This window comes from Balaenoptera acutorostrata, chromosome 11, assembly GCF_949987535.1.
Source record: "Balaenoptera acutorostrata chromosome 11, mBalAcu1.1, whole genome shotgun sequence".
Classification (NCBI taxonomy): Eukaryota; Metazoa; Chordata; class Mammalia; order Artiodactyla; family Balaenopteridae; genus Balaenoptera; species Balaenoptera acutorostrata.
In genome coordinates, this window is record NC_080074.1 from 62,762,905 (window position 1) to 62,790,451 (window position 27,547).

Below are 27,547 nucleotides of genomic sequence, written 5' to 3' on the forward strand. Positions count from 1 at the left end.
CTACCCATACAGTACCCTCCATATCTAGTTAATTGCCTAAAACCTTTACACTTACATTTAATCCTCTAAAGAATTCCTTAATGGAGTCTTCTGTCACATCATAGGGCAGGTTCCCTAGAAAAGCAGTGTAGGGTGGTGATTTGGGAAGACGGCTCCGGTCGATATTGGGTTCCCGAGCAGCCCGTGGAGCAGTGGGCAGGATGGAACGGTCAATTGGAGGTGCCCTATACACGTCATCATCATTACTATGCCAAGTGGTTGAAACTAGGATAGAAAAGTAGACATAAGAAATTAGAAGAAACTTCCCTTACTGCCACTGTAGAATAAGAGGACATATGCTAAGCGCCCAGTATTAAGCAAGCTATATCAGGAAATAAACAGATTAAAAAGGGTAGGGGTTCAGCAATAAGGACCCTTTACAGACAAAATGCTTCTGAAATGTCAGAATCAGATAGCAATGCAAAGACTCAGTACTATTTACTGTCTCTTTGTTTCTAAGTACTTCAAGGCCTTTCAAGGCCCAGGCTTTTGTTAACAGAATCATAACTTATTCCTTAGGCAGCAGAGAAATGAGAGAATATCAATCACTATTTATGGAATGTTACCATGTGCCAGGTACTTCATATTCATTATATCCCAACTTACCTTTGTAATAATTATGTGAGTTTGTTTCCCATTTTACAGAAAAGGAAACTAAGATTTCAGGAAGGTTTTATAACTTGCCCAAGGTCACACAGATGGTAGTGCAGTAGGATGGTAATCTTAGTGGAACTAGGAGATACTGTCCATACAGCACTGCCCATGAATTTGTACTTCAGGTATGAACACTTATGGAAGATATGATCTAGATGAAATTTCTTGTTACAAAAGTAGGTCACAAAAGAAAAAGTATTCTTCCGTTTGCAATTAAAGCTTTTAGACAAAAATGATGGGTGATCAGACTTATGTCATACCCAATGATTTTATAACTCCTGCCTGTTCCTCGCTATTCCTTGAAGGCACAGAACTTATTCAAATGATACCCCAGTGACTCTTCTGCATTTTCCCACCATAATTCCTATTCCTATTCCTTTTCCTCAGACCAGTTCTGTTTACCCAGGGACACCCTGACTTCATACTAATAGCTCTTAGAACAAATTATTCCTTGACTCTTGAGGATAAAGAGCATATAGATTATACTGCATATTACTTTATGAGGACATCACAGAATTTCAGACCTAAAATGAAATAATCTAGTCCTTAACTTTCCAAATGAAGAAAATAAGGTTTAAAAGGATAGTACCCTGAGAAAACCCTGTTACTGCAATAGCCAGAATTAGCACTAAGCTCTCTTGAATCACCACTTTAGCCCCTATCACAAACTCTTATAGCCTAAACCTAAGATTCTACAAAATACATAAACCTAAGATTGCAGGTTCTACAAAATTAGTTAAGTTCCTTCCAAATTACAAGTGAGAACCATTACTGTGGAACAGATTTTGTCCAGAAGGTAATGAAAATTCCAAACATGACGGAAAACAAAAGAAAAGTTAAGAAAAGTTACCATCTCCTTCTAGGTCATCTGTTTCATCAGCCCAGCTGACTGGTTTGGGGACATAGGTGCTTCCTCCACCAGTCCCTCCATCCTCAGCCAGGAAGTCTGTTAGGGAGATAGTCTTCCCCTTCTTATTCTTCTTTTTTGCTATTTTAAAAGGGCCAGAGAAAGATTATTCATCAATACTTGGGTATTTACAGAGCTGTACAATGCACTATTGTTAAATGTATTTATAAAGAAAGCAACAATAAAGGCCCATCAAAGGTTTAGATTGTGGTACATTTCTGTGAAAGAATTCCATGCAGATATTAAGGAGAAAGCACAATGCACTGCCACAGAAAGTCCGAGATGTGAAAAACAAAAAGTTACAGAATACATATTACGTAAGTCCCCCTTTTTAAAAAAAAAATTTATTTATTTTTGGCTGCGTTGGGTCTTCCTTGCTGCGCGCAGGCTTTCTCCAGTTGCGGCGAGCAGGGGCTACTCTTTGTTGCAGTGCGCGGGTGTCTCATTGCAGTGGTTTCTCTTTTTGCGGAGCACAGGCCCTAGGTGTGCAGGCTTCAGTAGTTGTGGTGCACGGGCTTAGTTGCTCTGTGGCATGTGGGATGTTCCTAGACCAGGGCTCGAACCCACGTCCCCTGCATTGGCAGGTGGATTCTTAACCACTGCGTCACCAGAGAAGCCCCTATGTAAGTCTCTCTTGTTTAAATATACATTATGCATATGGATGGAAAGGGGTCTAGAAGGGTTTTCAAACTTACTCTGGGAGTAAAACTGAGGTGGGGGCAACAACCTTTTATTTCCTACTATATTCACTTGTGTATCATTTGAGATTTTGCAGGTTACTACATTTATTGCTCCTGGGACACAAAGAAATAAAACAAAATCCCTATCCCTAGTAATATATTCTGTATGACACTTTGGAGAACTGTTTGATACTCCTAAAATAACCACATGAGAAAGGAATCATTACTATCAATTTACAGAGAAGGAAACCAAGTCTCAGAGAGGTTAAATGACCATCCTAAAGTTACAGCGATATTAGATGGCAGAGCTAGAATTAAACCTAAGGTTTTGGATACCAAGTCTAGGGCTCTCCCCCATGGGAGCCCCAGCCCCTAAGAAGCTTGTTATTAGTTCTATGGCAGGTTATCACAACCAGGGCAAATGTGCTCACTGTCATTTGAAAGTGTTCAAATTTTAAGACTCATATACACAGCTCGATTTCTCTGCCCTCTAGAAAAAAAAAAAAAAAAAGATCTCCTTCCCTACCTTAACACCGCATATGAAGATGAGATATTATACTAAAGGGAAAACACAGGAAATCCCTAAGAACCAACAATTTAAATGTTTCCCATGGTCATGAAATCTTTAGGAATCTCTAAATGGCTCCATTTAGTGGCCTGACCTCGGCTCTTTAACTCTCCAGTCCTCAGAACTTCTGAGATGGCACCCACCGCAGCTAACGCACAAGAGCTGAAAGGACTAACTGAAGTTCTAGAACTGGCCCCTGAGAATAGCTGCGACATAATTAAGACAAAAAACAAGCAGCTCTGCTGTAACAAAGATCATTTTCATGGCTTTTATAATGATGAGTTCCTCCTCCATGTTCCAATTCTCAACAAATTTTCCATCCGAGAGGATGAAGAATCTGTAACTCGATGCACCATTTGCTTAACTGAATGAAGATTGTTCTCTCACCTGGTACCTGCCTTTCCTTTAAAATACCATTTTCAGGAACTAAAGACCTGCTTGCTACGAATGTTATGAACATTCTGGACACAATATGAATTAAATTCATATATAAAACAAAGGGAAAAGGGATCCCTCAGTCAAACTCTTACTATTCTTATGTTGGACTTGACCTCATTTTGCACCCTGAGATTATGGTCTCAATGTGCAAAACAGACAAACTTGGCTGTAATTATACAGAGAAAAGATGGTCTTGAATGTGAAGTTTCCATGTCTCTCTCAAGTGACTTAACACTAACCCTGCTCCAAAACTATAACTTATGATCACCAGGTTATATTTTGGATCTAGTCTATGCTTTGAAAGAAAGCAGCTATGCAAAGTTTAAGTCCTACAGCACTGATATTGCTCCTAGCTCATATGCAAAGGCCTAGGGGAAATTTTAATTTGAATAAGACATAAAGCATACCTCTGTGGTAGAACGCTTATAATATATAGGCTTATTTTAATTGTCTAATTTAAAAATAAGTGTCTGGGACTAGTATGATGCTAGCTAGAGATCTTTACCTTCATGGGGCTTAACGTAGTATCATGATCTGTCTGGTCACTGAGAAAATAAAAATAGAATTGGTGGTCAGTCATACAGTGAGGTCAAGTCCAACATAAGAATAGTAAGAGTTTGACTGAAGGATCCCTTTTCCCTTTGTTTTATATATGAATCTAATACCAAAACAGCACAGTCTGGAATTAACCTGCCCTTTGGTCTGATTCTGGCTTACATCAATTTTCTAAATCAGAGTTTCTCAACTTTCACCCCTTGACTCTTGACAAACCAGTCTCACGCTCTCCTTTAATGTTATTTGAAATTTCAAAATAATAAATAAAATATCATGACCAAAAAAATATTAAAGCACTGTTTTAGAATGTCTTTTCAAATCATACATCTCCCTCTCCCCTGATTCTGTGACTGGCCCCTCCAAAAACTTCTGGCTGAGAAATCACTGCTGGATGATGGACAGTCTTCAATTAAAGACAGGCTAAAATTCTTTCACAAGATCCCTAACTTCCATTTCTTTAAATCTAGCAGCAGCATTGACTCAATCACAATATAAGCAGCAGATTTAAAGGAACAAGCCTTTAAAAAGTAAAATGAATAAACCTAAATGTTTGCTCCACTCTATTTTATTTCAGTAACCGAGAAACAATGTTATCTAAATTCTCCTTGTGCTTTGCTCCTTCAATATCTAGGTCCATTTCATGTTTAGGATTTCAACAATGTTCTCTTCTTTATAAGTAAAGCATCATTTAATGTTCTAGGGGTATCAATCCCTTGACACAATGATTGAACTAACTGAACTGAACTGTTTAAAATTAAGCAGGTCCAACTCTTAATTTTCTTTAAATCTTATGTGAATTGGTTAAAGTTAAACCAACCACCTAATAAACAAAACACATTCCAATTACTTAAGACCAAATCCACATGGACTAAGAGGAAAAAAAAACATATGTCCCAGAAATTTTATTAAATCCTCTAACTGCCTGCTTGTCTCATTACAATTGCATTTTATTCACTAAGTACTAGGTACTTGTGAAGGTCTTTATATACTCATCTAGGTTAAAGAAAAGATCTTACAATTGCAGTCTTAATTAAAAAAACAAGCTTTGTTATGACATATAAAAATAAATACTACAACTGATCAGCTTAACTCTTTGTTTCTCAATTTCTGCACCACTGACATTTGAGGTTGGGTAATTCTGTGTTGGGGGGCGGTGGGGTGTCCCGTCCATTGTATGATATTTAACAGCATCTCCAGTCTCGACTTAGATGTCAGTAGCAACCCCCCCACCCCACTGTGACAAAAATGCCTCCAGACATTGCCAAATGTCCTCTGGGATGGGTGAGGCAAAACTACCCATGATTGAGCACCACTGCTCTAAGTGGTATTTTCATATCAATAAATAAGTTGACAAACAAAAGGAAACGTTAGCCCTATATGAAGCACATCAGCAGAAAAGTGACTACATTAAACCAAGTCTTCAGGACTATCAGGCTGTAGCAAGTAAAAACGCTTCCTTTATTTTTCTCAGAATGTTTTCCTGTTATAACTCCATTGTATTAGTAATAAAAGCACCAACTGACAGATATTGGAGTGATAAAATCTATGGAAGTGCTGTTTTCCTTAAACAAAACAGAAGACACCTTAAAGTACTTTAACCAATAAAGCTTATTTGCTGTACAATGCAGCCCTACTTCTCCATCTTTCTTAAACTAGTATCTCTTATTTAGGAAGGAGAATTCACACAGCTCTTAACATTCAGATGAGGAGTTGTCAAAAATTTTCTTAATTTTAAATCTTGCCAGACTAAGTCCCATTTATTTTACAGGGTTATCAAGTCTTCTGAATGTGTTAGCAACTACAGACTAGGAGGGCTTCCCTGGTGGCACAGTGGTTAAGAATCTGCCTGCCAATGCAGGGGACATGGGTTCGATCCCTGGTCCGGGAAGATCCCACATGCTGCGGGGCAACTAAGCCCGTGCACCACAACTACTGAGCCTGCGCTTTAGAGCCCGCGAGCCACAACTACTGAAGCTTGCGCACCTAGAGCCCGTCCTCCGAAACAAGAGAAGCCACTGCGTTGAGAAGCCCGTGCACTACAACGAAGAGTAGCCCCCGCTCACCGCAACCAGAGAAAGCCCACGCACAGCAACCAAGACCCAATGCAGACAAAAATAAATAAATAAGTAAACTTATTAAAAAAAAAAAAAGACTAAGTCAGTCAGAAAGTGTCATAAAAACCCGTACAAAATCACAGCATTATTCATAATAGGCAAAAAACTGGAAACAATCCAAACGCCCACCAACTGAGGAATAGATAAATAAAATGTAAATGTCCATACAATGGATTTGTCAATAAAAAGGAATGAGTATCCATACATCCTACAATATGGATGGATGAACCCTGAAACATGCTAAGTGAAAGAAGCTAGCAACAAAAGTCCACCCACTATATGATTCCATTTATATGAAACGTTCAGGGTAAGTAAATACAGAAACCCAGTAAGATTAATGGCTGGTGAGGGGAGAAGAGAAATGACTGCGAATGGGCAAGGTGTTTCTTTCTGGGAAGTGAATCCTGCCAGTCTCCAGAATTAAAAACTAATTAACGATCAACAAATATTTCCTTAAAGAAACAATACTGTATAAATGCAATCTACTCAAATACCAGAGTGCCTAGAACTGAACTAATCTGCTGATTAGAGCCCAGCACGAAAAGATGTTTCATACAATGCAGTACAGTATCATGATGTTGAGAGGCTTCAACCTTTACTATGCTGTTTAGCAGAGTAGAGAATAAAGACTAAGTCAGGACCAATAAGCTCCACCACCTTGACTCCTATGTTCAGTTGTTATGGGACCTCTCTTCTCTGTCCAACTTCTTCATCTTGACACAATCTGAGGAAAATGCCACACTGTCTTTTCCTTACCTCTCCACACTACTCAATTTGATCACTTACATAAAATATATAAAATAAGTGTCCAATACAACATCATGCAGATAGATCACTACACAAAGTACTTGCAGCTTTTCTGTAAGAGAGAAGCTATAAAAATTCAAGAATAACTTCTTGCTTTGGGCATTTTCCTACCATTAGGACCACAGCAATATCCATTACAAATCTAAGAAACTGACTTTGGTGTGTGCACTTATAAATGTACATACACATACTTAATTACAAACAAGCAGTTAAAAAAAAAAAAACCCAAAATCCTTAAGTTAATTCTTTCCCCCATGATCAGGAAAACAAATTCTAGGATGTTTTGAGACAAAGACAATGTAGTAGGGTATCCTATCTCAAGCTATACATGGTATGTGACATACCTCAAAGCTGTATAAAAGTATATACATTTTTTAAAAAAGTGACATTACTTAGAAATACGATGTTGTACCTTGGTACTTCTCTCTGTGTTTGTACTTGAATTTTCATAAGGAGTTTTAACCTTGGTCTTCTGAATCTGGGTATCTCACTCCCAGAATAACAAACATGATACAGGAAGGAATATAAAAATAGGTAATACGTGAACAGCATATAATAGCAACCACTGAAACTATTTTTCACTATAAGGATCAGAATTGTATAAAAACAACCACTGGACACTATCCTCTCCCCATAAAAAATAATCAAGATGCCACATATAATTCTGGAAAGTGCTATGCAAAAGAAAGGCCTTGTGTGGGCATAGGTACACTATTTACAATCTCAAAGCAGTCTAGTCTCAAAAACTGTTAACCCGTATCAAATACATTTGATCCCCCATAGGTAAGGAGAGTAGATTCAATAGTCAGCTCTGGGACACCTCCTGTTCTTGAAGTTCAATAATGGGTCACACTGGATACTGGTATTACTGCAAAGAATTTTTGGGTCTCACTTAACAGTAAAAGAGGCTTATGAAGTTTTATCATGTATTTTCACCAAAAAAATGTAAGATCTGTTTTTTCAACAAGACACCAGGCACCCTCAAGAAGTATACTGAAAATACACTAATTTTACAGACTCATTAATACAGTCATCTGGGAATACTGGTCACTCAACCAAGTCAATGCAATGGGAAAGGATTCAAAGTGGGGAAAAAAATTTGATAGTTTCTCAAGGGCAGACTGTCAGATGCAACCTTCTGCCTGGATACTAGCATAAGTGTCCCTTACACATACTACACAAGCTAAAAAGATTCATGGAACCGAATGAAATGAGATGAGGGCTTCCAGGCAGGTAAAGTGGAAGAACAGGAGGAGACCTCACTAAGCACATCCAATTTAACCAGTCTGGCTTTCACTCAACTCTGTAAAATGAAGGACAGATTGTTAATGGTGTCTTCCACCTCTAAAAATTCCACACAAGTTTTGAGAAAGGGAATACAGGCTTTTCACTAGATTATGACACTAAGCTATCAAGATGGCAAATTCAGGCCAAATAAGTAGTTCAGATGAAGCTCTTGGGCAGCATCCCAAACTTAAGGTGACATGGAAGCCAACCTTGTTAGTTCCAAGTTGATAATGGAGAAGAGTGAGAAGTTTCAAAGATTTCGACCTTACTCTGCCATCAGCACGCAGTGTGACCCTGAACGAATCATTTCATCTTCCTCAGATGGGAGACACCAATACCTGCCTATGTTATCTCACAGAACATCAAATTAGACAACATACATAAAAGTGCTAGGTCCACGTCAAGCGCTACACTAATAAAAGGTATTATGTTCAAATGCACCTCAACTCCCTCAAAGACATACATCTCTATGTAACAGAGGCGAGAAATCCTTGGTGAGAAATGAGTGTCCGGAGATAACAGTTGTTCAATAAATGTTTTGTAGAATGCAGGGTCATGCCAGCGAAATGAGACCATATCTGCCAAACTAAAATTACTGCTACGAAATGTTGGCACAGCTCACTAAGTCCATCAGAAACGCAAGTAGACTTGCATGTCAGTGATATTCCCTCTCCCAAAGTCTAAAAAAGAAATCAACTCCAACCACTAATATTCTAGTATTATTCTAAAAGCACCCCCAAGCACTTGTGCAAATATCTTCCAAAAAAAAAAAACGCCCAACTCCACCACTGGGGCTATCAAAACTCGACCAAAATCAAAATGGAAGTTGTCAAGGAATCAGATCTTGCTCACCATCGTATCTCCAATACCTAGAATCGTGCTTGGCACGTATATAGCTCACACTCAGTAAAAATGTGTTGACTGAATAAGAAAAAAGCCTAGAAGAAATGTAGGTCTCCACCCTGTTTCTCTCCTCCAACACGTGGGCGCCCCACACCGGGTTCCCCATCCCCATCTAACTCCAGTAACTTCAACCTCCAAACCTAACACATTTACCCTTGTAAAAATATAAGGGCCGAGTCACACTCTAACAGGGGAAGGTCAGAAAGTGGAAGGACCTAAAAAAGGAAGCAACACAGGTGCGTAAACCTTCCCATCTGGGCTCTCGCGCGTGCTTTTAAGGAACGCCCGTCTCCACCACCCTCGTCTCTTCTACCGCGCACGCGCACCGCCGCCTTCCCCGCCCCTCCACCGACTCGCGCTCGCGTTCTAACTGCCCCCCCTTTATTCCCTGCCCCCACTCCCGTCCGAAAAGGCCTCGCGCCTCGGAGACCTGGTCTAGTGTGCACCCGTCCGCGCGCCAACCGCCTCTTTTCCTCCTCCACGCCTTCACGCGGGCATAGTGCTTCACGTCTATGAGAAGGCCTCACGTCTCCCGCGGCTCTTTCTGCGCCTCCTCCTCACTCCAAGTCAAGCCAGAGTCCACCATTGCTCCCAAGTCCAACCTCGCGCATACGGGGTGAAAAGAGTGTGAGGGGGAGGGGAAGGTGTCCTTCCCCTCCCCCCAAACATCCCGAGGCGATAACCTCACATGGCCTAGCCGCCAGCCTGCCGCAGCCCCAAAATCCGAAGGGAAGCGGTGCCGCCCACCCCCCGACTCCAGAGAACCAATGGATCAGGGTCAGAGAGTCGCTTCGGACCCCGGTCCTTGGCCGCGCTCGGCCGCTCACTCACCTGAGGCCGCCATGTTGGGAGAGGGAGAGAGAACGCAAAAGACCCGGATGAGGCAGTCACGTGATTATAGCGAGCGCGTCGGGCTAGGAGACGCAAAACTGGGAGGGGGCGGGGAGGCGAGGAGGGACACAGGAGGCGGGGCGGCGCTGCTCTAGGTTCGTAAAGCAGCGCGAGGAGGTGGCGCGGCGTCCGACGGGAAGACCTGCGCGACATGTGGCCAAAGAGGTGGGGCCTGGGCTGTCGCGAAACCCTACACGCTTTACGTAGGGCTACGCGCGGACGAGGGGCAGGGCCTGAGCCCGGGGCGGGGGGGGGGGGGTCTCCTGATCCGCAGACTTCCGGCCGGTGCGGAAGGGGCGGGGCCGCGCTTGCAGGTTCTATTTCTCTGGCACCGAATGGCAGCTGGCTGGAACCCAGAATGGGCGTGCCACAGTTGGTTTCCTGAAAGGGAAGATTTTGAGTTTCTTTGTAAATCGCTTTTTGTTAAAGCAAAACAAACCCAGTATTCTGCTTAAGGATGGTTTTAATTGGGCATGTTTAGAAGGAATAAGTAACAAATATTGAACACTTACTTGCCACGGGCTTTTACCTCTTTTAATCCTTCATTTTACCGACTAAATTCAGTCAAACTCAGGCCCTTAGGATTTCACAGCCGAGTGCTATCCATGCTTCCTCTAGCTAATGCTATATTTTTATCATAGATAGTAGTTAATTCAATGAAAATTTTCATTGAGCGCTTACCATGTGTCAGGCACTGTTGTTGGCATTTTGGGTACAACGGAGAACAAAACTGCTCCAAAGGATGTTACAGTTCAGTGAGGGAAAGACAGACAATAAGAAGTGAATAAATAAAATATTAGAAATGATAAGCACTCTGCAGGTAAGTAAGGTGACTTAATAAAAGTGTTTTTGTGCAACTTTAGATTGCATGGTCAGGGAAGTCCTCTGAGGAAGTGACATGTAAACTGAGATCTGAATTACAAAGAGCCAGACCCGTGAAGAGCTTTAGCTGAAGGTAGTGGATGCACTACCAGATCAAATGCTCCAGGGCAGGAACATGTTGGCAAGTTGAGGAATTTAAAAGCTGGTAGCTGGAGTTTGGTGAGGGAGGGGGGAGAGTCGTACAAGATGAGGTTTGAGAAATAAGTAGGGGTTGGATCATGTGAGGCTCTGTGAAGCAGGTTTAGGAGTTTGGATTTTACTCCAAGTGGACTGGGAAAGCATGGAAAGATTTTATGCAAGGGAATGTCATGACTTGAATAAAATTTGGAAAAGGATTACTTAGTATTTTGATGTGGGTGGTGGTTACATAAGTGTATATTTATGTACGTCAGGTTGTACACTTAAGGGTTGTGCACTTTACTGTATAGAAGTCATACTTTAATTTAAGCAAGGACAACAAGATTACTCAGTTTACTGAATGGAGAGTGGATTATACACATGCACTAATGGAAGAGAAAGACCAGTTAAAAGGTTCTTGCTGCCAGGATCTCACAATGACTTTTCATGGACTCTAGGTACTTTTGCCTTCATAGGCCCTTTTCTCCAAAAAACAGTATTAAAAATTATATTTTACAATTGTCCTGGTATAAAGACCAATATATTAATATTATACATTTTCTTTGACCTAAACATTTCTTTTTTAAAAAAAATATTTATTTATTTATTTTTATTATTATTATTTTTGGCTGCACCGGGTCTTAGTTGCAACACGTGGAATCTTCATTGCTGTGTGCAGCATCTTTTTTTTTTTTTTTTTTAAGTTGCGGCATGCGGGATCCAGTTCCCCGACCAGGGATCGAACCCGGGCCCCCTACATTGGGAGCATGTAGTCTTAACCACTGGACCACCAGGGAAGTTCCTATTTTTTTCTTATAATTTAAAAATAAACTAAAGTGTTTTTATGGGCCCCTTAAAGTATGGTGGGGCCCAGGCATTGTGCCTGCTGTGCCTACTGGATAAGTCAACCCTGGTGTAATCCTGATGAGAGAAGTTGGTGTTTTAGGCATGAATGAAGAGATGGAAAGGGATAGATGCAGATATATTTTGGAAGTGGACTTCATGATTGATTAGATGTGAAGGGCACAGGAAAGGGAACTCTCCCAACTTTTTGGCATGAACACTTGGGTGATGCCATTTACTTAATCTCTGTCTCAGAAAGTCAGGAGGGAATACTGTAAAGAAGAGAGCCTGAATTCTAGTGTTGACTCTGCTCAAGTCTCTGGCTGGTCATTGAAGCATGAATGCATGAACTGTTCAGCCGAGGAAAGCAAAAAAAAAAGAGAATTGAACTGAGATCTGAGCTGCTGTCTGCCTCATGTGAGAGAGAGTGTAGTTTGGGTCCAACCAATTTAATTGCTTGCTAAAATGAAAACATGAACATTTTTGGAGGATGCCTTAGTTCCTTGTTCCTGCTGTAGGAAATTTCCACAAATTTTAGGGGCTTAGAAAAACACAAATTTATTCTTTTATGATTCGGGGTCAGAAGTCTGAAATGGGTTTCACTGAGCTAAAATAAAAGTGTTGACAGGACTGCGTTCCTTCTGGAGGCTCTATGGGAGATTCTGTTTCGTTGCCTTTTCCACCTTCTGTATAAATGCCCATGTTCCTTGACTCATGGTACCCTTCCTACATTTTCAGAGCCAGAAACATTGGATTGAATCCTTCTTGTACTGATCACTTTGACTCTGGCTTTTCTTTCTGCTACCCTCTTTCACTATTAAGGACCCCTGTGATACATTGGGCCCACCTGGATAATCCAGTATAATCTTCCTATTTTAAGGTCATCCAGTTTGCAACTGTAATTCCATCTGCAGCCTTAATTCCCTTTTGCTGTGTAATATAACATATTCACAGGTTCCAGAAGTTTGGATGTTGTCATCTTTGAGAGAGGGTCATTATTCTGCTTGCCACAGAGGGATATAACAGAATCTAGAGTCTTCAAAACATAACATTCATGATGTATAGGATATAATCAAAATTATTCAACATGTGAAGAACATGGAAAACGTGACCCATTCTGGAGGGAAAAGACAACAGAGGCCAACCTTGAGATGAGCCAGATGTTGAAATGATCAGACAAGGACTTTAATGCAGCTATTATAACTGTGCTTGTTGAGTTAAAGTAAAATATACTTGTAATGAATGAAAAGGTAGGAAATTTCAGCAGAGAAATAGAAAATATGAAAAGAATGAAATGGAAATTTTCAAATTGAAAAATACAATATCTGAAATAAATTTCATGGATGAGATTAAGAGCAGAAGAGAGATGATAGGAAAGAGTCTCTATACTTGAAGGCAGATCAACAGAAATGATCAAATCTGAAGAGAGGGAAAAAAAGATTAGAAAAAAAAAAGTTAACAGAGCCTCAGGGACCTGTGGACCATATCAAAAGATTGAACATGTTACTGAAGTCTCGAAAGGAGAGGAGAGAAAGAGATAGGATAGTAAATATTTGAAGAAATAATACCCCCAAACTGTAGATTTGGTTAACCACATTTGGTTACGATTCGGGAAGCTCAGTAAACACTGAACGGTGTAAACATGAAGAAAACTGCATTGGCTTATCATAGTCAAAATGCTGAAAACCAGTGATAGCAAGAAAATCTTGAAAGCATTCAGAAAAAAAGTGACATCATATACAGGGGAACAATAATTTGAATGGCGATGGGCTTCCCATGAACTATAGAGTCCTGAAAGCAGAGAAACAAGATTCTTAGAGTGCCAGAAGAAGAAAGCTGAGGGGAAATGACACCAGAGGAAATTCAGATCTTCAGGAAAGAATGGAGAGTTTCAGAAATCGTAAATTGCTGCATAAATATAGAAGACTTTTTTCCCTTTTAATTTTTTTAAAATGCATCTGATTGTTAAAAGCAAATTTTAGAACATTGTGTTGTGGGATTTATGATGTATTTAGGTGTAATGTGTATATTACAACTATAGCGTAAAGGGTGATGGTCCTTCTGTCTGAAGAGATTCAATATTAACTCTAAGTAGGCTATGAAAGGTTAAGGATAGATATTCTAAGCCTTAGAACGGGAACTTTAAAAATAATGCAGAGGGCTTCCCTGGTGGCACAGTGGTTAAGAATCTGCCTGCCAACGCAGGGAACACGGGTTTGAGCCCTGGTCCGGGAAGATCCCACATGCTGCGAAGCAACTAAGCCCATGCACCACAACTACTGAGCCTGCGCTCTAGAGCCCATGAGCCACAACTACTGAAGCCTGAGCGCCTAGAGCCTGTGCTCTGCAACAAGAGGAGCCACTGCAATGAGAAGCCCGTGCACCGCAACAAAGAGTAGCCCCTACTCACCGCAACTAGGGAAAGCCCGCGCACAGCAACGAAGACCCAATGCAGCCAAAAAAAAAAAAAAAAAAAAGCAGAGAAGTAATACACTACCAAATATAAAATGGATAGCTAGTGGGAAGCAGCCGCATAGCACAGGGAGATCAGCTTGGTGCTTTGTGTCCACCTAGAGGGGTGGGATAGGGAGGGTGGGAGGGAGCTGCAAGAGGGAGGAGATATGGGGATATATGTATATGTTTAGCGGGTTCACTTTGTTATATAGCAGAAACTAACACACCATTGTAAAGCAGTTATACTCCAATTAAAAAAAAAAAGAAAAAAAAAAAGAATGGGTTAGTTGGAAACCTTTAGGGTTTCACAATTGATGGGATGCTTGTGTAAACTATGATAGTGTGCCTAAAGTCAATAAAACTTACTTAAACAACTTAAACATAGACTAGGATTTGGAAATATAAACATCAAGGTTTTATTAGTGGTGGTATCTGGATACATGAAAATATCTGGAGGCATGTGATTTTCCTATGACTTTTTTTCACTTAATTGTATCTTAATTATTCTGTAGTAAGTATTGCATTTGTAATAAGGAAAACTAGAATTAATCTAAAAATAAAATTTACTGTAAAAGGAAAATGAGTAGGTTTGGGGGCTCTCAGTGATTAAAAATTATAATTCATTATAAACCAATTATTTCACTTCTTCTGGTTTGCTATGTTTTAATTTTATGCTTAGCTGTGAAAAACAGTTTGTTCCAATTAATTCCTCTTGCTGGACATTTAATTTTACTTCCCAATTAAACCCATATATTGGAAAAAAAATAATGCAAAGAAGTATAGCTAAAAATCCAATAAATTAATTAATGTGGGATTTAAAAAGTTATTTAATCCAAAAGAAGGCAGAAAAGGAGGAACAAATGATAATAATTTTAAAAGCCAGAGGGGAAACATAAGATCTATAAAGCAAGCACTTTAAAGGGACAGCACATAAATTGTCTTCCTGAATAACGTTTTACATGGGGATTCGTAATTTCTAGAGCCTAGTAGTGCAGGTTCTTGTTGCAGCTCTGTTCCTACTCAGCTCTGCAGAACAAGGGTAAACAGAAGAACGCAATGCAAGGGGAAGTAAAGTGGATAGAATATAGAAGAGTATTCTTGACTATGAGGAATTGGAAATATGCAGTGGCTGGAGCACAAGAACATTTTGAATCCTCATCTCTGGAGAAAAAGCAGGCATCCCTCAGTGGTGTGCCCAGGAAAGTGGGAAAGAGATGGCTAGGTGTGGGTGTGGGTTCTCTCGATAACCAGCTACCTTGGGGAGGAGAGGAAAGGCAGAAAGACACCTGCCAGTGTAGGGTTCTATTGTGAGCTAGCCCCTGGTAGCATTCCACAAGGTTCTCTCCCTGCCCTCCTCTCTTTTTGCCCCAAAGGCTATGGATGCAGATGCCTCCAGGAGTCAGGCAGCTAATGGGAACGTTTAAGCAGCCTGGTAGGCATTGTGGCAAACTGCATACAGAGCACATGCTCCCTGTGGCAGAGACATTTACTGCTCACCCCAAATCCATAAGCTCCCCATTTCTCAGCTCCCTACTGGGGGAAATGTGACTAGTTCTGGCAGACAGACTGTCAGTGGAAGGAGCTGTGTCCCATCAAGTAGGAAGCATGTTAAAAGCTATGGAGCAGCTTGATCTGAACAGCTACTGCTCCCTGCTGATCATGGAGACCATAAGTTGAACTAGAGCCATAAGGTGTAAGCAGCCTGGATCCCTGAGTCATTGCCAGGAGGAAAGCTGCTCTGGAGAGTTGCCCGACTGACCCTGGACTTTGAGTGAACAAGAAACAAATCTTCATCCTAAGCTCCTTCTATTTTGTAGCCTAGCCTACCCTATACACTTCCTTTAAAGGCACCAGTCACAACTCAGCTCAGACTCTTATTATCAAGTGAAATGTTAGCCCAGTGTCACCAAATCTTCCAGTTTCTGCAAGATAAACCAGAAATAAGGGTTTCCTGGTGAAAATTCTAACATTTAAAAGTAGATGTGGGGCTTCCCTGGTGGCGCAGTGGTTGAGAATCTGCCTGCTAATGCAGGGGACACGGGTTCGAGCCCTGGTCTGGGAAGATCCCACATGCCGCGGAGCAACTGGGCCCGTGAGCCACAACTACTGAGCCTGCGCGTCTGGAGCCTGTACTCCGCAACAAGAGAGGCCGCGATAGTGAGAGGCCCGCGCACTGCGATGAAGAGTGGCCCCCTCTTGCCGCAACTAGAGAAAGCCCTCGCACAGAAACGAAGACCCAACACAGCCAAAAATAAATATAAAAATAAATAAATAGATAAAAGATTACTATTAATTAAAAAAAAAAAAAGTAGACGTTAGGGGGCTTCGCTGGTGGCGTAGTGCTTAAAAATCCTCCTGTCAATGCAGGGGACACGGGTTTGAGCCCTGGTCTCTGAAGTCCCACATGCCATGGAGCAACTAAGCCCGTGTGCCACAGCTACTGAGCCTGTGCTCTAGAGCCCGCGAGCCACAACTACTGAAGCCCATGCGCCTAGAGCCCATGTTCTACAACAAGAGAAGCCACCGCAATGAGAAGCCCGCACACGGCTATGAAGAGTAGCCCCCGCTCACCGCAACTAGAGTAAAGCCTGTGCACAGCAATGAAGACCCAACGCAGCCAAAAAAAAAAAAAAAAAAAAGAGTAGACGTTAGGGACTTCCCTGGTGGCACAGTGGTTAAGACTCTGCACTCCCAATGCAGGGGGCCAGCGTTTGATCCCTGGTCAGGGAACTAGATCCCACATGCATGCCACAACTAAGAGTTCGCGTGCCACAACTAAGGAGCCCGTGAGCCACAACTAAGGAGCCTGCAAGACACAACTAAGGAGCCTGCTGGCTGCAACTAAGACCCGGCGCAACCAAATAAATAAAGTAAATTAAAAAAAAAAGTAGATGTTAATTTGGAAAATAAAACCTTGTGTAGCCCAAATAAAACATTCCTGGGGGTCAGTTTAACCCTGGGGCCACTAGTTGCAACTCGAACTCTGCATTTTCTTCCTTAGTGACTCATCAGTTCCCAAAGCTTCTGTTGTCACTCCTGTTCAGATGGGGCAGAGACCAAATCTTTGTATCACAGCTCCTGATGAGCTCAGTAGATGCCTCCAACTCTGGGTTTCTTGCCCTGGTCTAACTTGTGGAGGGCAGCTCTTGAGTGCTAAGCCGTGAGTCCTACCTGGCTCCCTATAGCCAGCATGGATCAATGCAGCCTGTAAAAGGCCTAATGGTTCTTTCTCATGGCCTTGACCCCAATCACCTTTTCCTGACATATTTCATATTCAACCTGAATGTTTCTTTATGGTTTCTGACCTAGTGATTTACTTTCCCATTTATGGCCTTGACCATCTATGGTTGTGCCCTTTGTATCTGACTCTCCATCCTGCTCCTCCTTTCAACCTTTTTCCTCTCAGCTTTTTATTTACTCTTTGGAGATTTGGATTCTGCCTTCCACTTCCCTGCAGGTTTGCTCTGGACTAGTCCTGAATTTTCAATTAATCTCATATATCTCAAATTCAATGTGTTCCATGTTGAACAAACATTTTTCTATCCCAACTTTCCTATCTCTGTTAAAGGTACTACTGTCTTGCATGTCACAGTCTCAAACTGTTGATGTCACATTAACCTGCCCATCTAAAACCAATGCAGTTATTTATTGAGTATTCATACTGTGCACCCTATTCTAGGCACTGAGGCTATGATGGTGAACTAAAAAAATCTGTGCCCTCATGGAGCTTGCACACTATTGGGAATGGGCAGAAAATAAACAAATATATATTAGGTCAGATGGTGATAAGTGCCATGGAGAAAAATAAAGCAAGGTAACAGAACTAGGGAGTGCCATGATGGGGGAAGGGTGCTATTTTATATTTGGTGGTCAAGGGGACTTGAGTAGAAGTGAAAGAATGAGACTTACATACTTCCGGGGAAGACTGTTGCAAAGGCAAAGACACTGTGTGGAGGCATGCCTGGCATGTTTGAAGTCCAACAAGGAGACCATTTTGGCTGGAACTTGGTGAGCAAGGGAGAGGGTAATAGGGGTGGTTACCCACCTCTCCCATCTTTGCCTTCTACTCTCTCTCCACCACTTCTGCCCTAGCTGTGACTGTCGTTTCCCCTCTGGACTGCTTCAGGAATCGTCTGACTCTACCCAGCACAAGCTGCCTGGATGAATCTTCCTAAACCTGGGCTCTGTGTTGGTTAATTTTATGTATCAACTTGACTGGGCTAAGGGATGACCAGATAGCTGGTAAAACATCATTTCTTGGTGTTTCTGTGAGGCTATCTCTGGAAGAGATTAGCATTTGAATTGGTAGACTGGGTAGAGATAACCTCCACCAATGGTGCTGGTGGGCATCATTCAATCCACTGAAGGCCTGAGTGGAATAAAAAGGCAGAGGTAGGATGAATTTGCTCTCTCTGCTTGTGCTGAGACATCCATCTTCTCCTGACCTCAGACATCTGTGCTTCTGGTTCTCAGGCCTTTGGACTCCGACTGAATTACACTACCAGCTTTCCTGGTTCTCCAGCTTGTACGGAGCAAATCATGGGACTTCTCAACCTCCATAATCATGTGAGCCAATTCCTATTATAAACCTCCTCTTATATTTATCCCTGTGTATCCTATTGGTTCCATTTTCTCTGGAGAACTCTGACTAATACACATCCTGTTTCTTTCCAAGGCACTACTCCCTTGCACTGAAAGCATTTCATAATCTGCCTTCAGCTGGCTTCTCCAACTTTATGTCACCCTCAACTTCTGCCTTGCCCAGAGCATACGCTGGGCTTTCCCACTGTTACTCACAATCCTCTTCACTTAGAATAGCTTGTACCTTCTCAGTCTCATAGGAGAAGCCTTACCCACTCCAAGACATCGTCCCAAGACTTCTTGGCCTGGTTTCCTATTTAGTTGTGTACTTGGTTGATTTTATCCTCCTAATTAGATTATAAACCCCAGGACGTATTTTACACATTTGTTTTTCCTCTCCTCCAAAACACATTTGTTTTTCCTCTCCTCCTGTAATTCAGCCTTGTACCCTGTTCTTTTTTTTTTTTTTACAAGACAAAGATTTAATGAAAGTTGGTCAGTGGGTATGTAATAATCCAAAGGGCTAAATAGTTAAATAGAAGTAAATGAAGTAAATGTTACATGTTATCATCATCTGATTCGTCTTCTTCCTTCAAAGATTCCTTGGCATATTTCTCTGCCTCTTTACTTATATCTTTTGGAACAATTTCATGTCTTCCATTAGTTATTTCACCAACCCAGCTGAGCTCTAGTTCAAAAGCTTTATCCTTAACTTCACCATGTACTACGTAAATTAGTTTTGCAACTTCTTTAACAACATCACGGCAGGTCATTTCTTTCATCTGAAGCTTTTGGATTTCTGTCTTCACAGCTTGCCTGGCTTTGCCAATGGCATAGCCCCAATAACCATATGAAACACCCGATGGGTCAATCATGTAGAGTTGTGCACCATCATCACACTGTAAGACGCTAACAAGAAACTGCAGCCAAAAGGTCTAACAGCACTGTAGAGTGTATAGGCATGTACATACATGGCCACTCTGTCTGCAAGATGTTTTAGTGGAAGGTTATATCCAAAGTTAGATCTAAAGTTGGAAGCCTCTTCTCTTGCAATGTCTGCTAAAGAACGAGCATCTGCCAACTAAACCTGCTACTGCCATTCAGACATGCCGATCAACATTAAAAAGTCGTTTGTTAGGACCTTCTTCATAAAGTTTAGAAAGGACTAATTTTTCTACCCCAAAGACAATGCCATCTTTCCATCTGATTCCAATAGCTGTAATTCTATTTTCCACAGCCTTCATAGCATACTCAACTTGAAAAACTCTTGCATCAGGAGAGAATGTAGAGGCTGACAGATCACACCTGGTGCCGATTGAGCTCATCGTGCTAAAACCACTGGGACGCCTAGGGCTTCAAGGTCTACAGTGATCCCCCTCACCCTGTTCTCTTTCTGCTTGAGGAGTGTGGGTGGGCTTTTTCTTGCCCAAATCCAACCTCTGACACCAAAGATGCCATAGTTCCACTTCCTGAGTTAGAGATTGTTAATCAAAGGAGGGGCAGGTGAGGGCTTTGGCTAGAGATTTGCCATGTAGTGTTTCAAACTTGAACCCAACTCTGGACTTAGGCAAGAGAGCAGTCGGGTTGCTCATCAGGACAAGCTTGTTTGACAGCAGCAGGCTCAAGTTCTTCTTCTTTTCCTTCTCACTTACCAGTTCAAACTTTTTAAATGCTGAAGTGTGTTTGAGAAACAGGTAAAGGCCTGCCCCCTGCCCCTGAGGAGTTTACAAATCTGTAGTTAATTGTGTGCTCTTGACAGGTATTGATAAGAATATAATTCAGCTGATTAATGTTTTTATGGTATGTCAGTGGAGAAATGAATAGTGAAATATTCTCTAAGAGACAAACCAAAGGTAAATGCAACAGGGGAAGGAGCTAGGGATGAACCTGTCACAGATCCTGGTCAAGTTATACTCTTTTCCACATTGACCTCGCCTTGCCTTGCCTGGGACCAACTCCTCCACGTTCTCTTTCCTTCCCCAAATCTTGCCCATCCTTCAAGGACCAGTTAGACCACTGCTCCTCCAGGAAGGCTTCCTGGATGACTCCAGACTCCATTAACCTGTTTTGAACACCAGGATTAATAACCTTTGCCACACAGTTTAGAGCTTAATGATGTACTTAAACTCTTTGCTGCTGTTTTGTGTGATTTCCCAACTAAATGATAACTCTTTTGAATAATAATAATAATAACAACATTAAAGCAGCTAATATTTATTAAGCATTTATTATGAGCTTGGTACTTTGCTAATATTGGGTTGGCCAAAAAGTTCATTCGGGCTTTTCTGTAACATGAAAAACCCAAATGAACTTTTTGGCCAACCCAATATATCTATATATTTTATCTAATTTCATCTGCCCAACAACCCTATGGGGAAGTTCTATTATTATTACCATTTTACAGTTGAGGAAGCTGTGTTGTAGGATAATTTTCAAAAAAGTAAAATAATGACTCACACAAACATGAAGTGAACACATATCAAAGATTTTATTTAACTCACTAATTAAAGAGAAAAACCTGCAATTTGTTAAGACCAACTGAAAGGAGAATCTGAAGAGCAGATATTTATAGGCAATCAGGAATGCTGAAATGAAGTTGCTAATATGTTCAAAACTGGTTAATATTCTATGTGTACTAAAATTTGAAATCATCTTTTCTACTAGGCAGAAACCAATTTTATTTTATTTTTAAATTTATTTTATTATTATTTTGTTGAATGACTATTTAGCGGAGGAGATGGCCACACTGGAAAGAATTGGTCTTCTGGCATGCAAGGCAGTAGAAGAGTCTGGCTATTAAAGGACTGGAGTAACAGAGCTTCTATCATTCAGCCTGGACCTCTATCAATGATGAACAGGAGTAGCAATGGCATTTTCTCTCCAGCTGCCCCGGTTGGGCCTTACCCCTGGACACGCCATGGAGCGTGTCTCACTGGCCCTCTTAGAAATCTGTGAGCTACTTAAAAGCCCTTAACAAATTTGTTTTCTCTTTGTTTTAAAATTTATTTATTTTATTTACTTATTTTTGGCCACGTTGGGTCTTCATTGCTGCATGCAGGCTTTCTCTAGTTGCGGCGAGGGGGGGCTACTCTTCGTTGCGATGCGCGGGCTTCTCATTGCCGTGGCTTCTCTTGTTGCGGAACACGGGCTCTAGGTGCACAGGCTTCAGCAGTTGTGGCACGCAGGCTCAGTAGTTGTGGCTCGTGGGCTCCAGAGCGCAGGCTCAGTAGTTGTGGTGCATGGGCTTAGTTGCTCCACGGCATGTGGGATCTTCCCGGACCAGGGCTCAAGCCCGTGTCCCCTGCATTAGCAGGCGGGTTCTTAACCACTGCGCCACCAGGGAAGCCCCTGTTTTCTCTTTTATTCAGAAACCAATTTCATCTCACCGGTTATCTCAACGTTCATTTGCATTTCTATGGCCCCACATTATCTACATTACTATCAGTTTTTCCAACTTGCAGAGCTATAAATGAGTCTAGTCAGAAACAATGAAAGGAAAACAAAACAAAACAAAACAATGAAAGGGGGACTTCCCTGGCGGCTCAGTGGTTAAGAATCCCCCTGCCAATTCAGGGGACATGGGTTCGAGCCCTGGTCCAGGACGATCCCACATGCCGCAGACGAGCAACTAGAGAAAGCCCACGCGCAGCAACGAAGACCCAACGCAGCCAAAAATAAAAATAATAATAAAGAAAATAAATTTATTATTATTATTTATTTATTATTATTTAATACTGGATCTTAGAGTTCTTTCATACTCAGGTACTGAGCATAACACCTAGTGCATATTAGGTGGTCCATAAGTGTGGGTTGGTTAATTGATGAGAGTTTTTGAATGATGGATTATAAAGCTTGTGGTAGGTTGAACACTGTGACCAAAATATTTTCCGTCTCTTTCACCAAGAGGGAGAGTCTAATTTCCTACTCCTTGAATCTGGAATTGCCTGTGACTTGCTTTGGCCAGCAAATATGTCAGAAGTGACAATGTGTGACTTCTGGAGCCTAGACTTCCAGAGACCCAGAAGCTTCCACTTTCACTGTCTTGGGACCTGCCCTTACTGAGTAAGAAACCTCTTCTCCAGAAGCTCTTCTTCTGGAGAGTCACATGGAGGAGAACTGAGGCACCCTGGCTGACAGCCCCAGTTAACTGTTGTATATGTGAGTGAGGCCATCTTGGACCATCCTGGTCCAGGTGACTGCAGCCACATGAGCAACTCCAGGTGAGACCAGCTGAAGAACTGCCCAGCTGAGCCCAGCTAAAATTGTGACCTAATAAATTGCTGTTGTTTTAAGCCTCTAAGTCTTGGGGTGTTTTGTTATGTGGTGATGGTTAAACTGATGCAGAGGTGTCAGTGCAGTCATAGAATGTCAGCCGGGAGCAGGGGACAAGTGTTTATTCTTTGGGGATGGAGGCTACTCCCTGTGATTGAATTTCCTGGCTCAGCCGTCTTGTGCCCCAGCTGACTGGGACCCTGTGCTGCTCCTTGACAGAAGTATCACTACCTGGGTATGTTGTTTGGTCCCAAACCTTGTCCATGGAGCTGCTTTGACAGGCTCATTGTCTGCACTGGGCTGGTGACTCATTAGAGCAGCGGGAGTCCACCCTCTTTAAAAGAAGAGAGGCTGTGATCAAGCGACACTCTTCTAGGAACTTTACATCTAACAAGGACAGTGTGTGTCCATAATAAAGTACAAAGTTAAAGCTGTCGTTGATATCTGCCTCCTCCCTTCCCTCATATGTGTCATGTGACACTTTTACTTTCCAAACATCTTTCTACTTAGCTTGTTTGAGTCCCAACGTAGCCCAGTGAGTGAGAAGGACAGGTGAGGAGATCAAGAGATTTGCCTAGCACCACACAGAGCTTAATCATGGGCCAGGTCCCAGGCCTCCTGCTGCAGTGTCCAGTGGCCCAGTGGTGGGACTGCCTAGAGCTGGTTGCATGTGTAGCCCTGTCTCTCTGAGGGCCCCCAATCCAGGCAGTACATCCAGGACATATGTATGAACTCGAGATGATGTCAGGGTGGCAGTGTGGTGTCAGGGAAGACCTCCATTCAGTTCTGTTAAGTCCTTCAGCTGTGTGATCTCAGGCAGTCACTCAACCTTGCTCAGTCTCAGCTTCTTCATTTGTAAAATAAGATTTAAATTATATCTACCTATACTTAAAAAACCTGTAAATAGTGGTTGCATCTGGAATAAGGTATGGGGCTGGGCATCTGGGATAGTAGGAAACCTACTTTTCTTTTCTGTTGTTATATTCACTGGTTTTATTATTATTTTTTAATTTGTATTTATTTTTTGGCTGCACCTTGCAGCATGCGGGATCTTAGTTCCCCGACCAAGGATCAAACCTGTGACCCCTGCAGTGGAAGCGTGGAGTCTTAACCACTGGACCGTCAGGGAAGTTGTTTTATTTTTTAGATTCCACATGTAAGTGGTAACATACACTATTTGTGTTTCTCTGTCTGACTTACTTCACTTAGCATAATGTCCTCCAAGTCCATCCATGTTGCTGCAAATGGCAAAATTTCATTCTTTTTTATGGCTGAGTAGTATTCCATTGTATACACCACATTTTCTTTATCCATTCTTCTGTTTTAATTTTTTTTTTTTTTGGCTGTGCCACGTGGCTTGCAGGATCTTACTTTCCTGACCAGGGATCGAACCTGGGCCCTTGGCAGTGAAAGCGGTGGGTCCTAACCACTGGACCGCCAGGGAGTTCCCAATCCATTCTTTTGTTGATGGACAGCTTGGCCATTGTAAATAATGCTGCTATGAACACTGGGTTGCATGTACCTTTCGAATTAGTGTTTTCGTTTTCTTCGGATATATACCCAGGAGTGGAATTGCTGGATCATATGGTAAGACATACTTTTCATTGTATATCTTTTTTACCATTCAAATTTGTAATTGTGATGATTGAGTTTATGTAAACTTGACTGGGCTACGATGTGCCCAGATCAGTAGTAAAACATTATTTTTGGGTGTGTCTGTTAGGGTGTCTTGGGAAGAGATTAGCATTTGAATCAGTAGACTGAGTGAAGAAGATCATCCTCACCAATTTAGGTGAGCGTCATCCAATCTGCTGAGGGCCTGAATAGAATAAAAAGGTGTAAGGAAGGGTGAATTTGCTCTTTCTACTTGAGCTGAGACATCCATCTTCTGCCTTCGGGCAATGGCGCTTGCATTCAGATCAGGAGTTATACCATTGGGCCCCAATTCTCAGGCCTTTGGACTCAAACTGAATAACACTACTGGCTTTCCTGGGTCTCCAGCTTGCAGGCAGCAGATTGTGGGACTTCTTGGCCTCCATAACCATGTGAGCCAATTTCTATTATAAGTCTTGTCTTGGAAATTCCCTGGTTGTCCAGTTGTTGGGACTCTGCGCTTTCACTGCCGACGGCCCGGGTTCGATCCCTGGTCGGGGAAGTAAGATCCTGCATGCCGCGTGGTGTGGTCAAAAAAAAAACCAAAATAAATAAATCTTGTCTTATATATATCTCTATATGTCCTATCGTTCTGTTTCTCTGGAGAACTCTGATACAGTAATCGTAGGGCAAATGTTATTAATTTAGTAACAATGCTAATTAACCAAGAAATAAATTATTAGTTCATAATAATTCTAATTAGCCAATAATAAATATATCTAAAAAATGAAATTATGTCTTTCTCCAGTGGCATACCCGGAAACTCCTTCCTCTACAGGACAAAATTATTTTTAGAAAGAATCATTCTTTTCTTGATTCACTTTTTAGCTTAAGAACAATTAGTAATTTAAAAATATTATTTTAAAAGATATTATTCAAATTCAGTGTAACATTTCATGTATGACCTGAAGTTTACACTTACCAAGCAAAAATATTATACCTTGCAGTTTGCAGTCATTATTTTTAATTTTAAACACAAGTAAAAGTTGGAAATGTCCACATAGAATGGCAGAGTTGGAGTTAGCCAAGGGCTGTTTCTTTATAATCACTGTGTGTGGTCGTTGTCTATTTCTCATCTACTATTTAAACCCTGGAAGATGTATTATCACAAAGGCTGGCTGGGCAAGGGCTTGGACAATTCTGAACTGTTACAAACTTCTCGCCAAATGAACAGGTATCATTGTTGAAAACACTGGGTATCCACTGCATATAGAATAGTATGTTCATTGAAAGATAAGTAATGAAAGTGTGTTCATTTGAAGCTTACACATTTATTATCAAAACTCAACAATCATCACGGCAATTGTTTAGCACTTAGACCAACAAAAGATTTCCTTATGGAATATTTTATCATTGACCTTGTTTATTTTTTATTTTTTGGCTGTGCCACTCGGCTTGCAGGTTCTTAGTTCCCGGACCAGGGATGGAACCCAGGGCCCCGGCAGTGAGAGCGCTGAGTCCTAACCACTGGACCACTAGGGAATTCCCTCACTGACCTTGTTTAGAATTGTCTACGCATGGGACTTCCCTGGCAGTCCAGTGGTTAATAATCTGCGCTACCACTGCAGGGGGCGTGGGCTTGATCCCTGGTTGGGGAACTAAGATCCCGCATGCCTCACCCTGTGAGGCCAAAATAAAAAAGAATTGTCTACGCATGAAGATAATAAAAACAGACTTTTAGTCAGTTTTATTGTTTTAAAATTCTCTGCTGACAACGATCCCCCTTGTTGCCTAACTCAGAGTGGACTGCTCCCACAGCCCTGCCCTCCTTACAATGTCCTTGTTAAAGATCAAATGAGATAGTATCTTCCCGGGTCTCAAACTCAAATTCAGATGCTGCAGGGTTCAGAGGCACATATGTGAAGTGGTGTAAGTCACATAGCACTGTGCAGTCCATGGAAGACCGTGGAGGGTGTGCCCTGCCTAGAGGCGTTTACTGTCAGTTTTCCTTTCTGAGACATATCCTTCTGTGGCATGGGCTGACACCCTGTGACACCCATGAGTAATAAGCAATTCAGACTGAGGTCTGGACTGATTTCAAAGCTCTTTCCACTATGCCATGGTAAAAACACCACCTTACTTTTAAACTAATTCATAGATGCATATTGATTTATGTCCTAGGTAAGAAAAGTAAGAAACGAGGGAGCCCTGGAGAAGTTGAGACCAGAAGCAGGTGGGATTTAGATGAGAAGTGAGTCTACTGGCCCCTGTGCTTACAGGAGGAGAGAAGGGGATGGACCACAGTGACTGCAAGTGTGGCTCTGCATGAGGGAAGAAGGTGCGGGGCTGTTCTATCTGTGGGGTCCTCACAGTTTAACAGGGTAAGCATGCCACCCACAGGAGCATTTACAATGCAAAATTATTTTTTAAATGACCAGAGAGATGTTTGTTGCAATTCAGTTTGTGATAGCAGAAAACGAAAAGCAATGTAAATATCCAAAACTAGGGGAATGGTTAAATAAATTATGCTGTATCCATTCATTGAGGGGATACTATTCAATCCTTAAAAATAATATTTATTTGACAGGGAAAGAAAATCCCATTATCTATATGATGTGTAAAGAGGAGATTACAAAACAGTGGGTACAATCCAATCTCACTTTTGTGAAAAAAAGAAAAGAAAAGAAAAGAAAAGAAAAGAACACAAAAGATCTTGAAGGCTACACATCAAGGTATTAACAATGGTTATAATTAACAATGGCTAGGTGGAGGTATTCTGGCGGTTTAAAATTTTTCTTATTTCTGCTCATCTGTGTTTTCTAATTTTCTACAGTGAACACATCTTGCTTAGGTAATAAGGAAAACCCACATTTATTTATTTATTTAAAAACATTTATTTATTTCTTTGGCTGCGCCAGGTCTTAGTTGCCAGCACTCAGGATCTTTGTTGAGGCATGCAGGA

General features: G+C 41.6%; 1 protein-coding gene and 1 pseudogene across 4 annotated transcripts in view; both read right to left on the reverse strand.

The window, feature by feature from the left end:
• EIF4B (eukaryotic translation initiation factor 4B) overlaps positions 1 to 9,940 on the reverse strand; it is a 28,011-nt gene extending 18,071 nt beyond the window's left edge. For all 4 annotated transcript variants that reach the window (XM_007179414.3, XM_007179413.3, XM_007179412.3 and 1 more), the window contains exons 1-3: positions 9,784 to 9,940; positions 1,544 to 1,681; positions 56 to 264 (exon numbers count right to left, since the gene is read on the reverse strand). In XM_007179414.3, coding sequence (XP_007179476.2) covers positions 56 to 264; positions 1,544 to 1,681; positions 9,784 to 9,796 — 360 coding nt within the window. In that variant the 5' untranslated portion in view covers positions 9,797 to 9,940. The remainder of the gene's footprint in view (positions 1 to 55; positions 265 to 1,543; positions 1,682 to 9,783) is intronic.
• Positions 9,941 to 19,185: 9,245 nt separating this feature from the next.
• Positions 19,186 to 20,045, reverse strand: LOC103002110 (proteasome subunit alpha type-3-like; annotated as a pseudogene).
• Between the last annotated feature and the right edge of the window lie 7,502 nt (positions 20,046 to 27,547).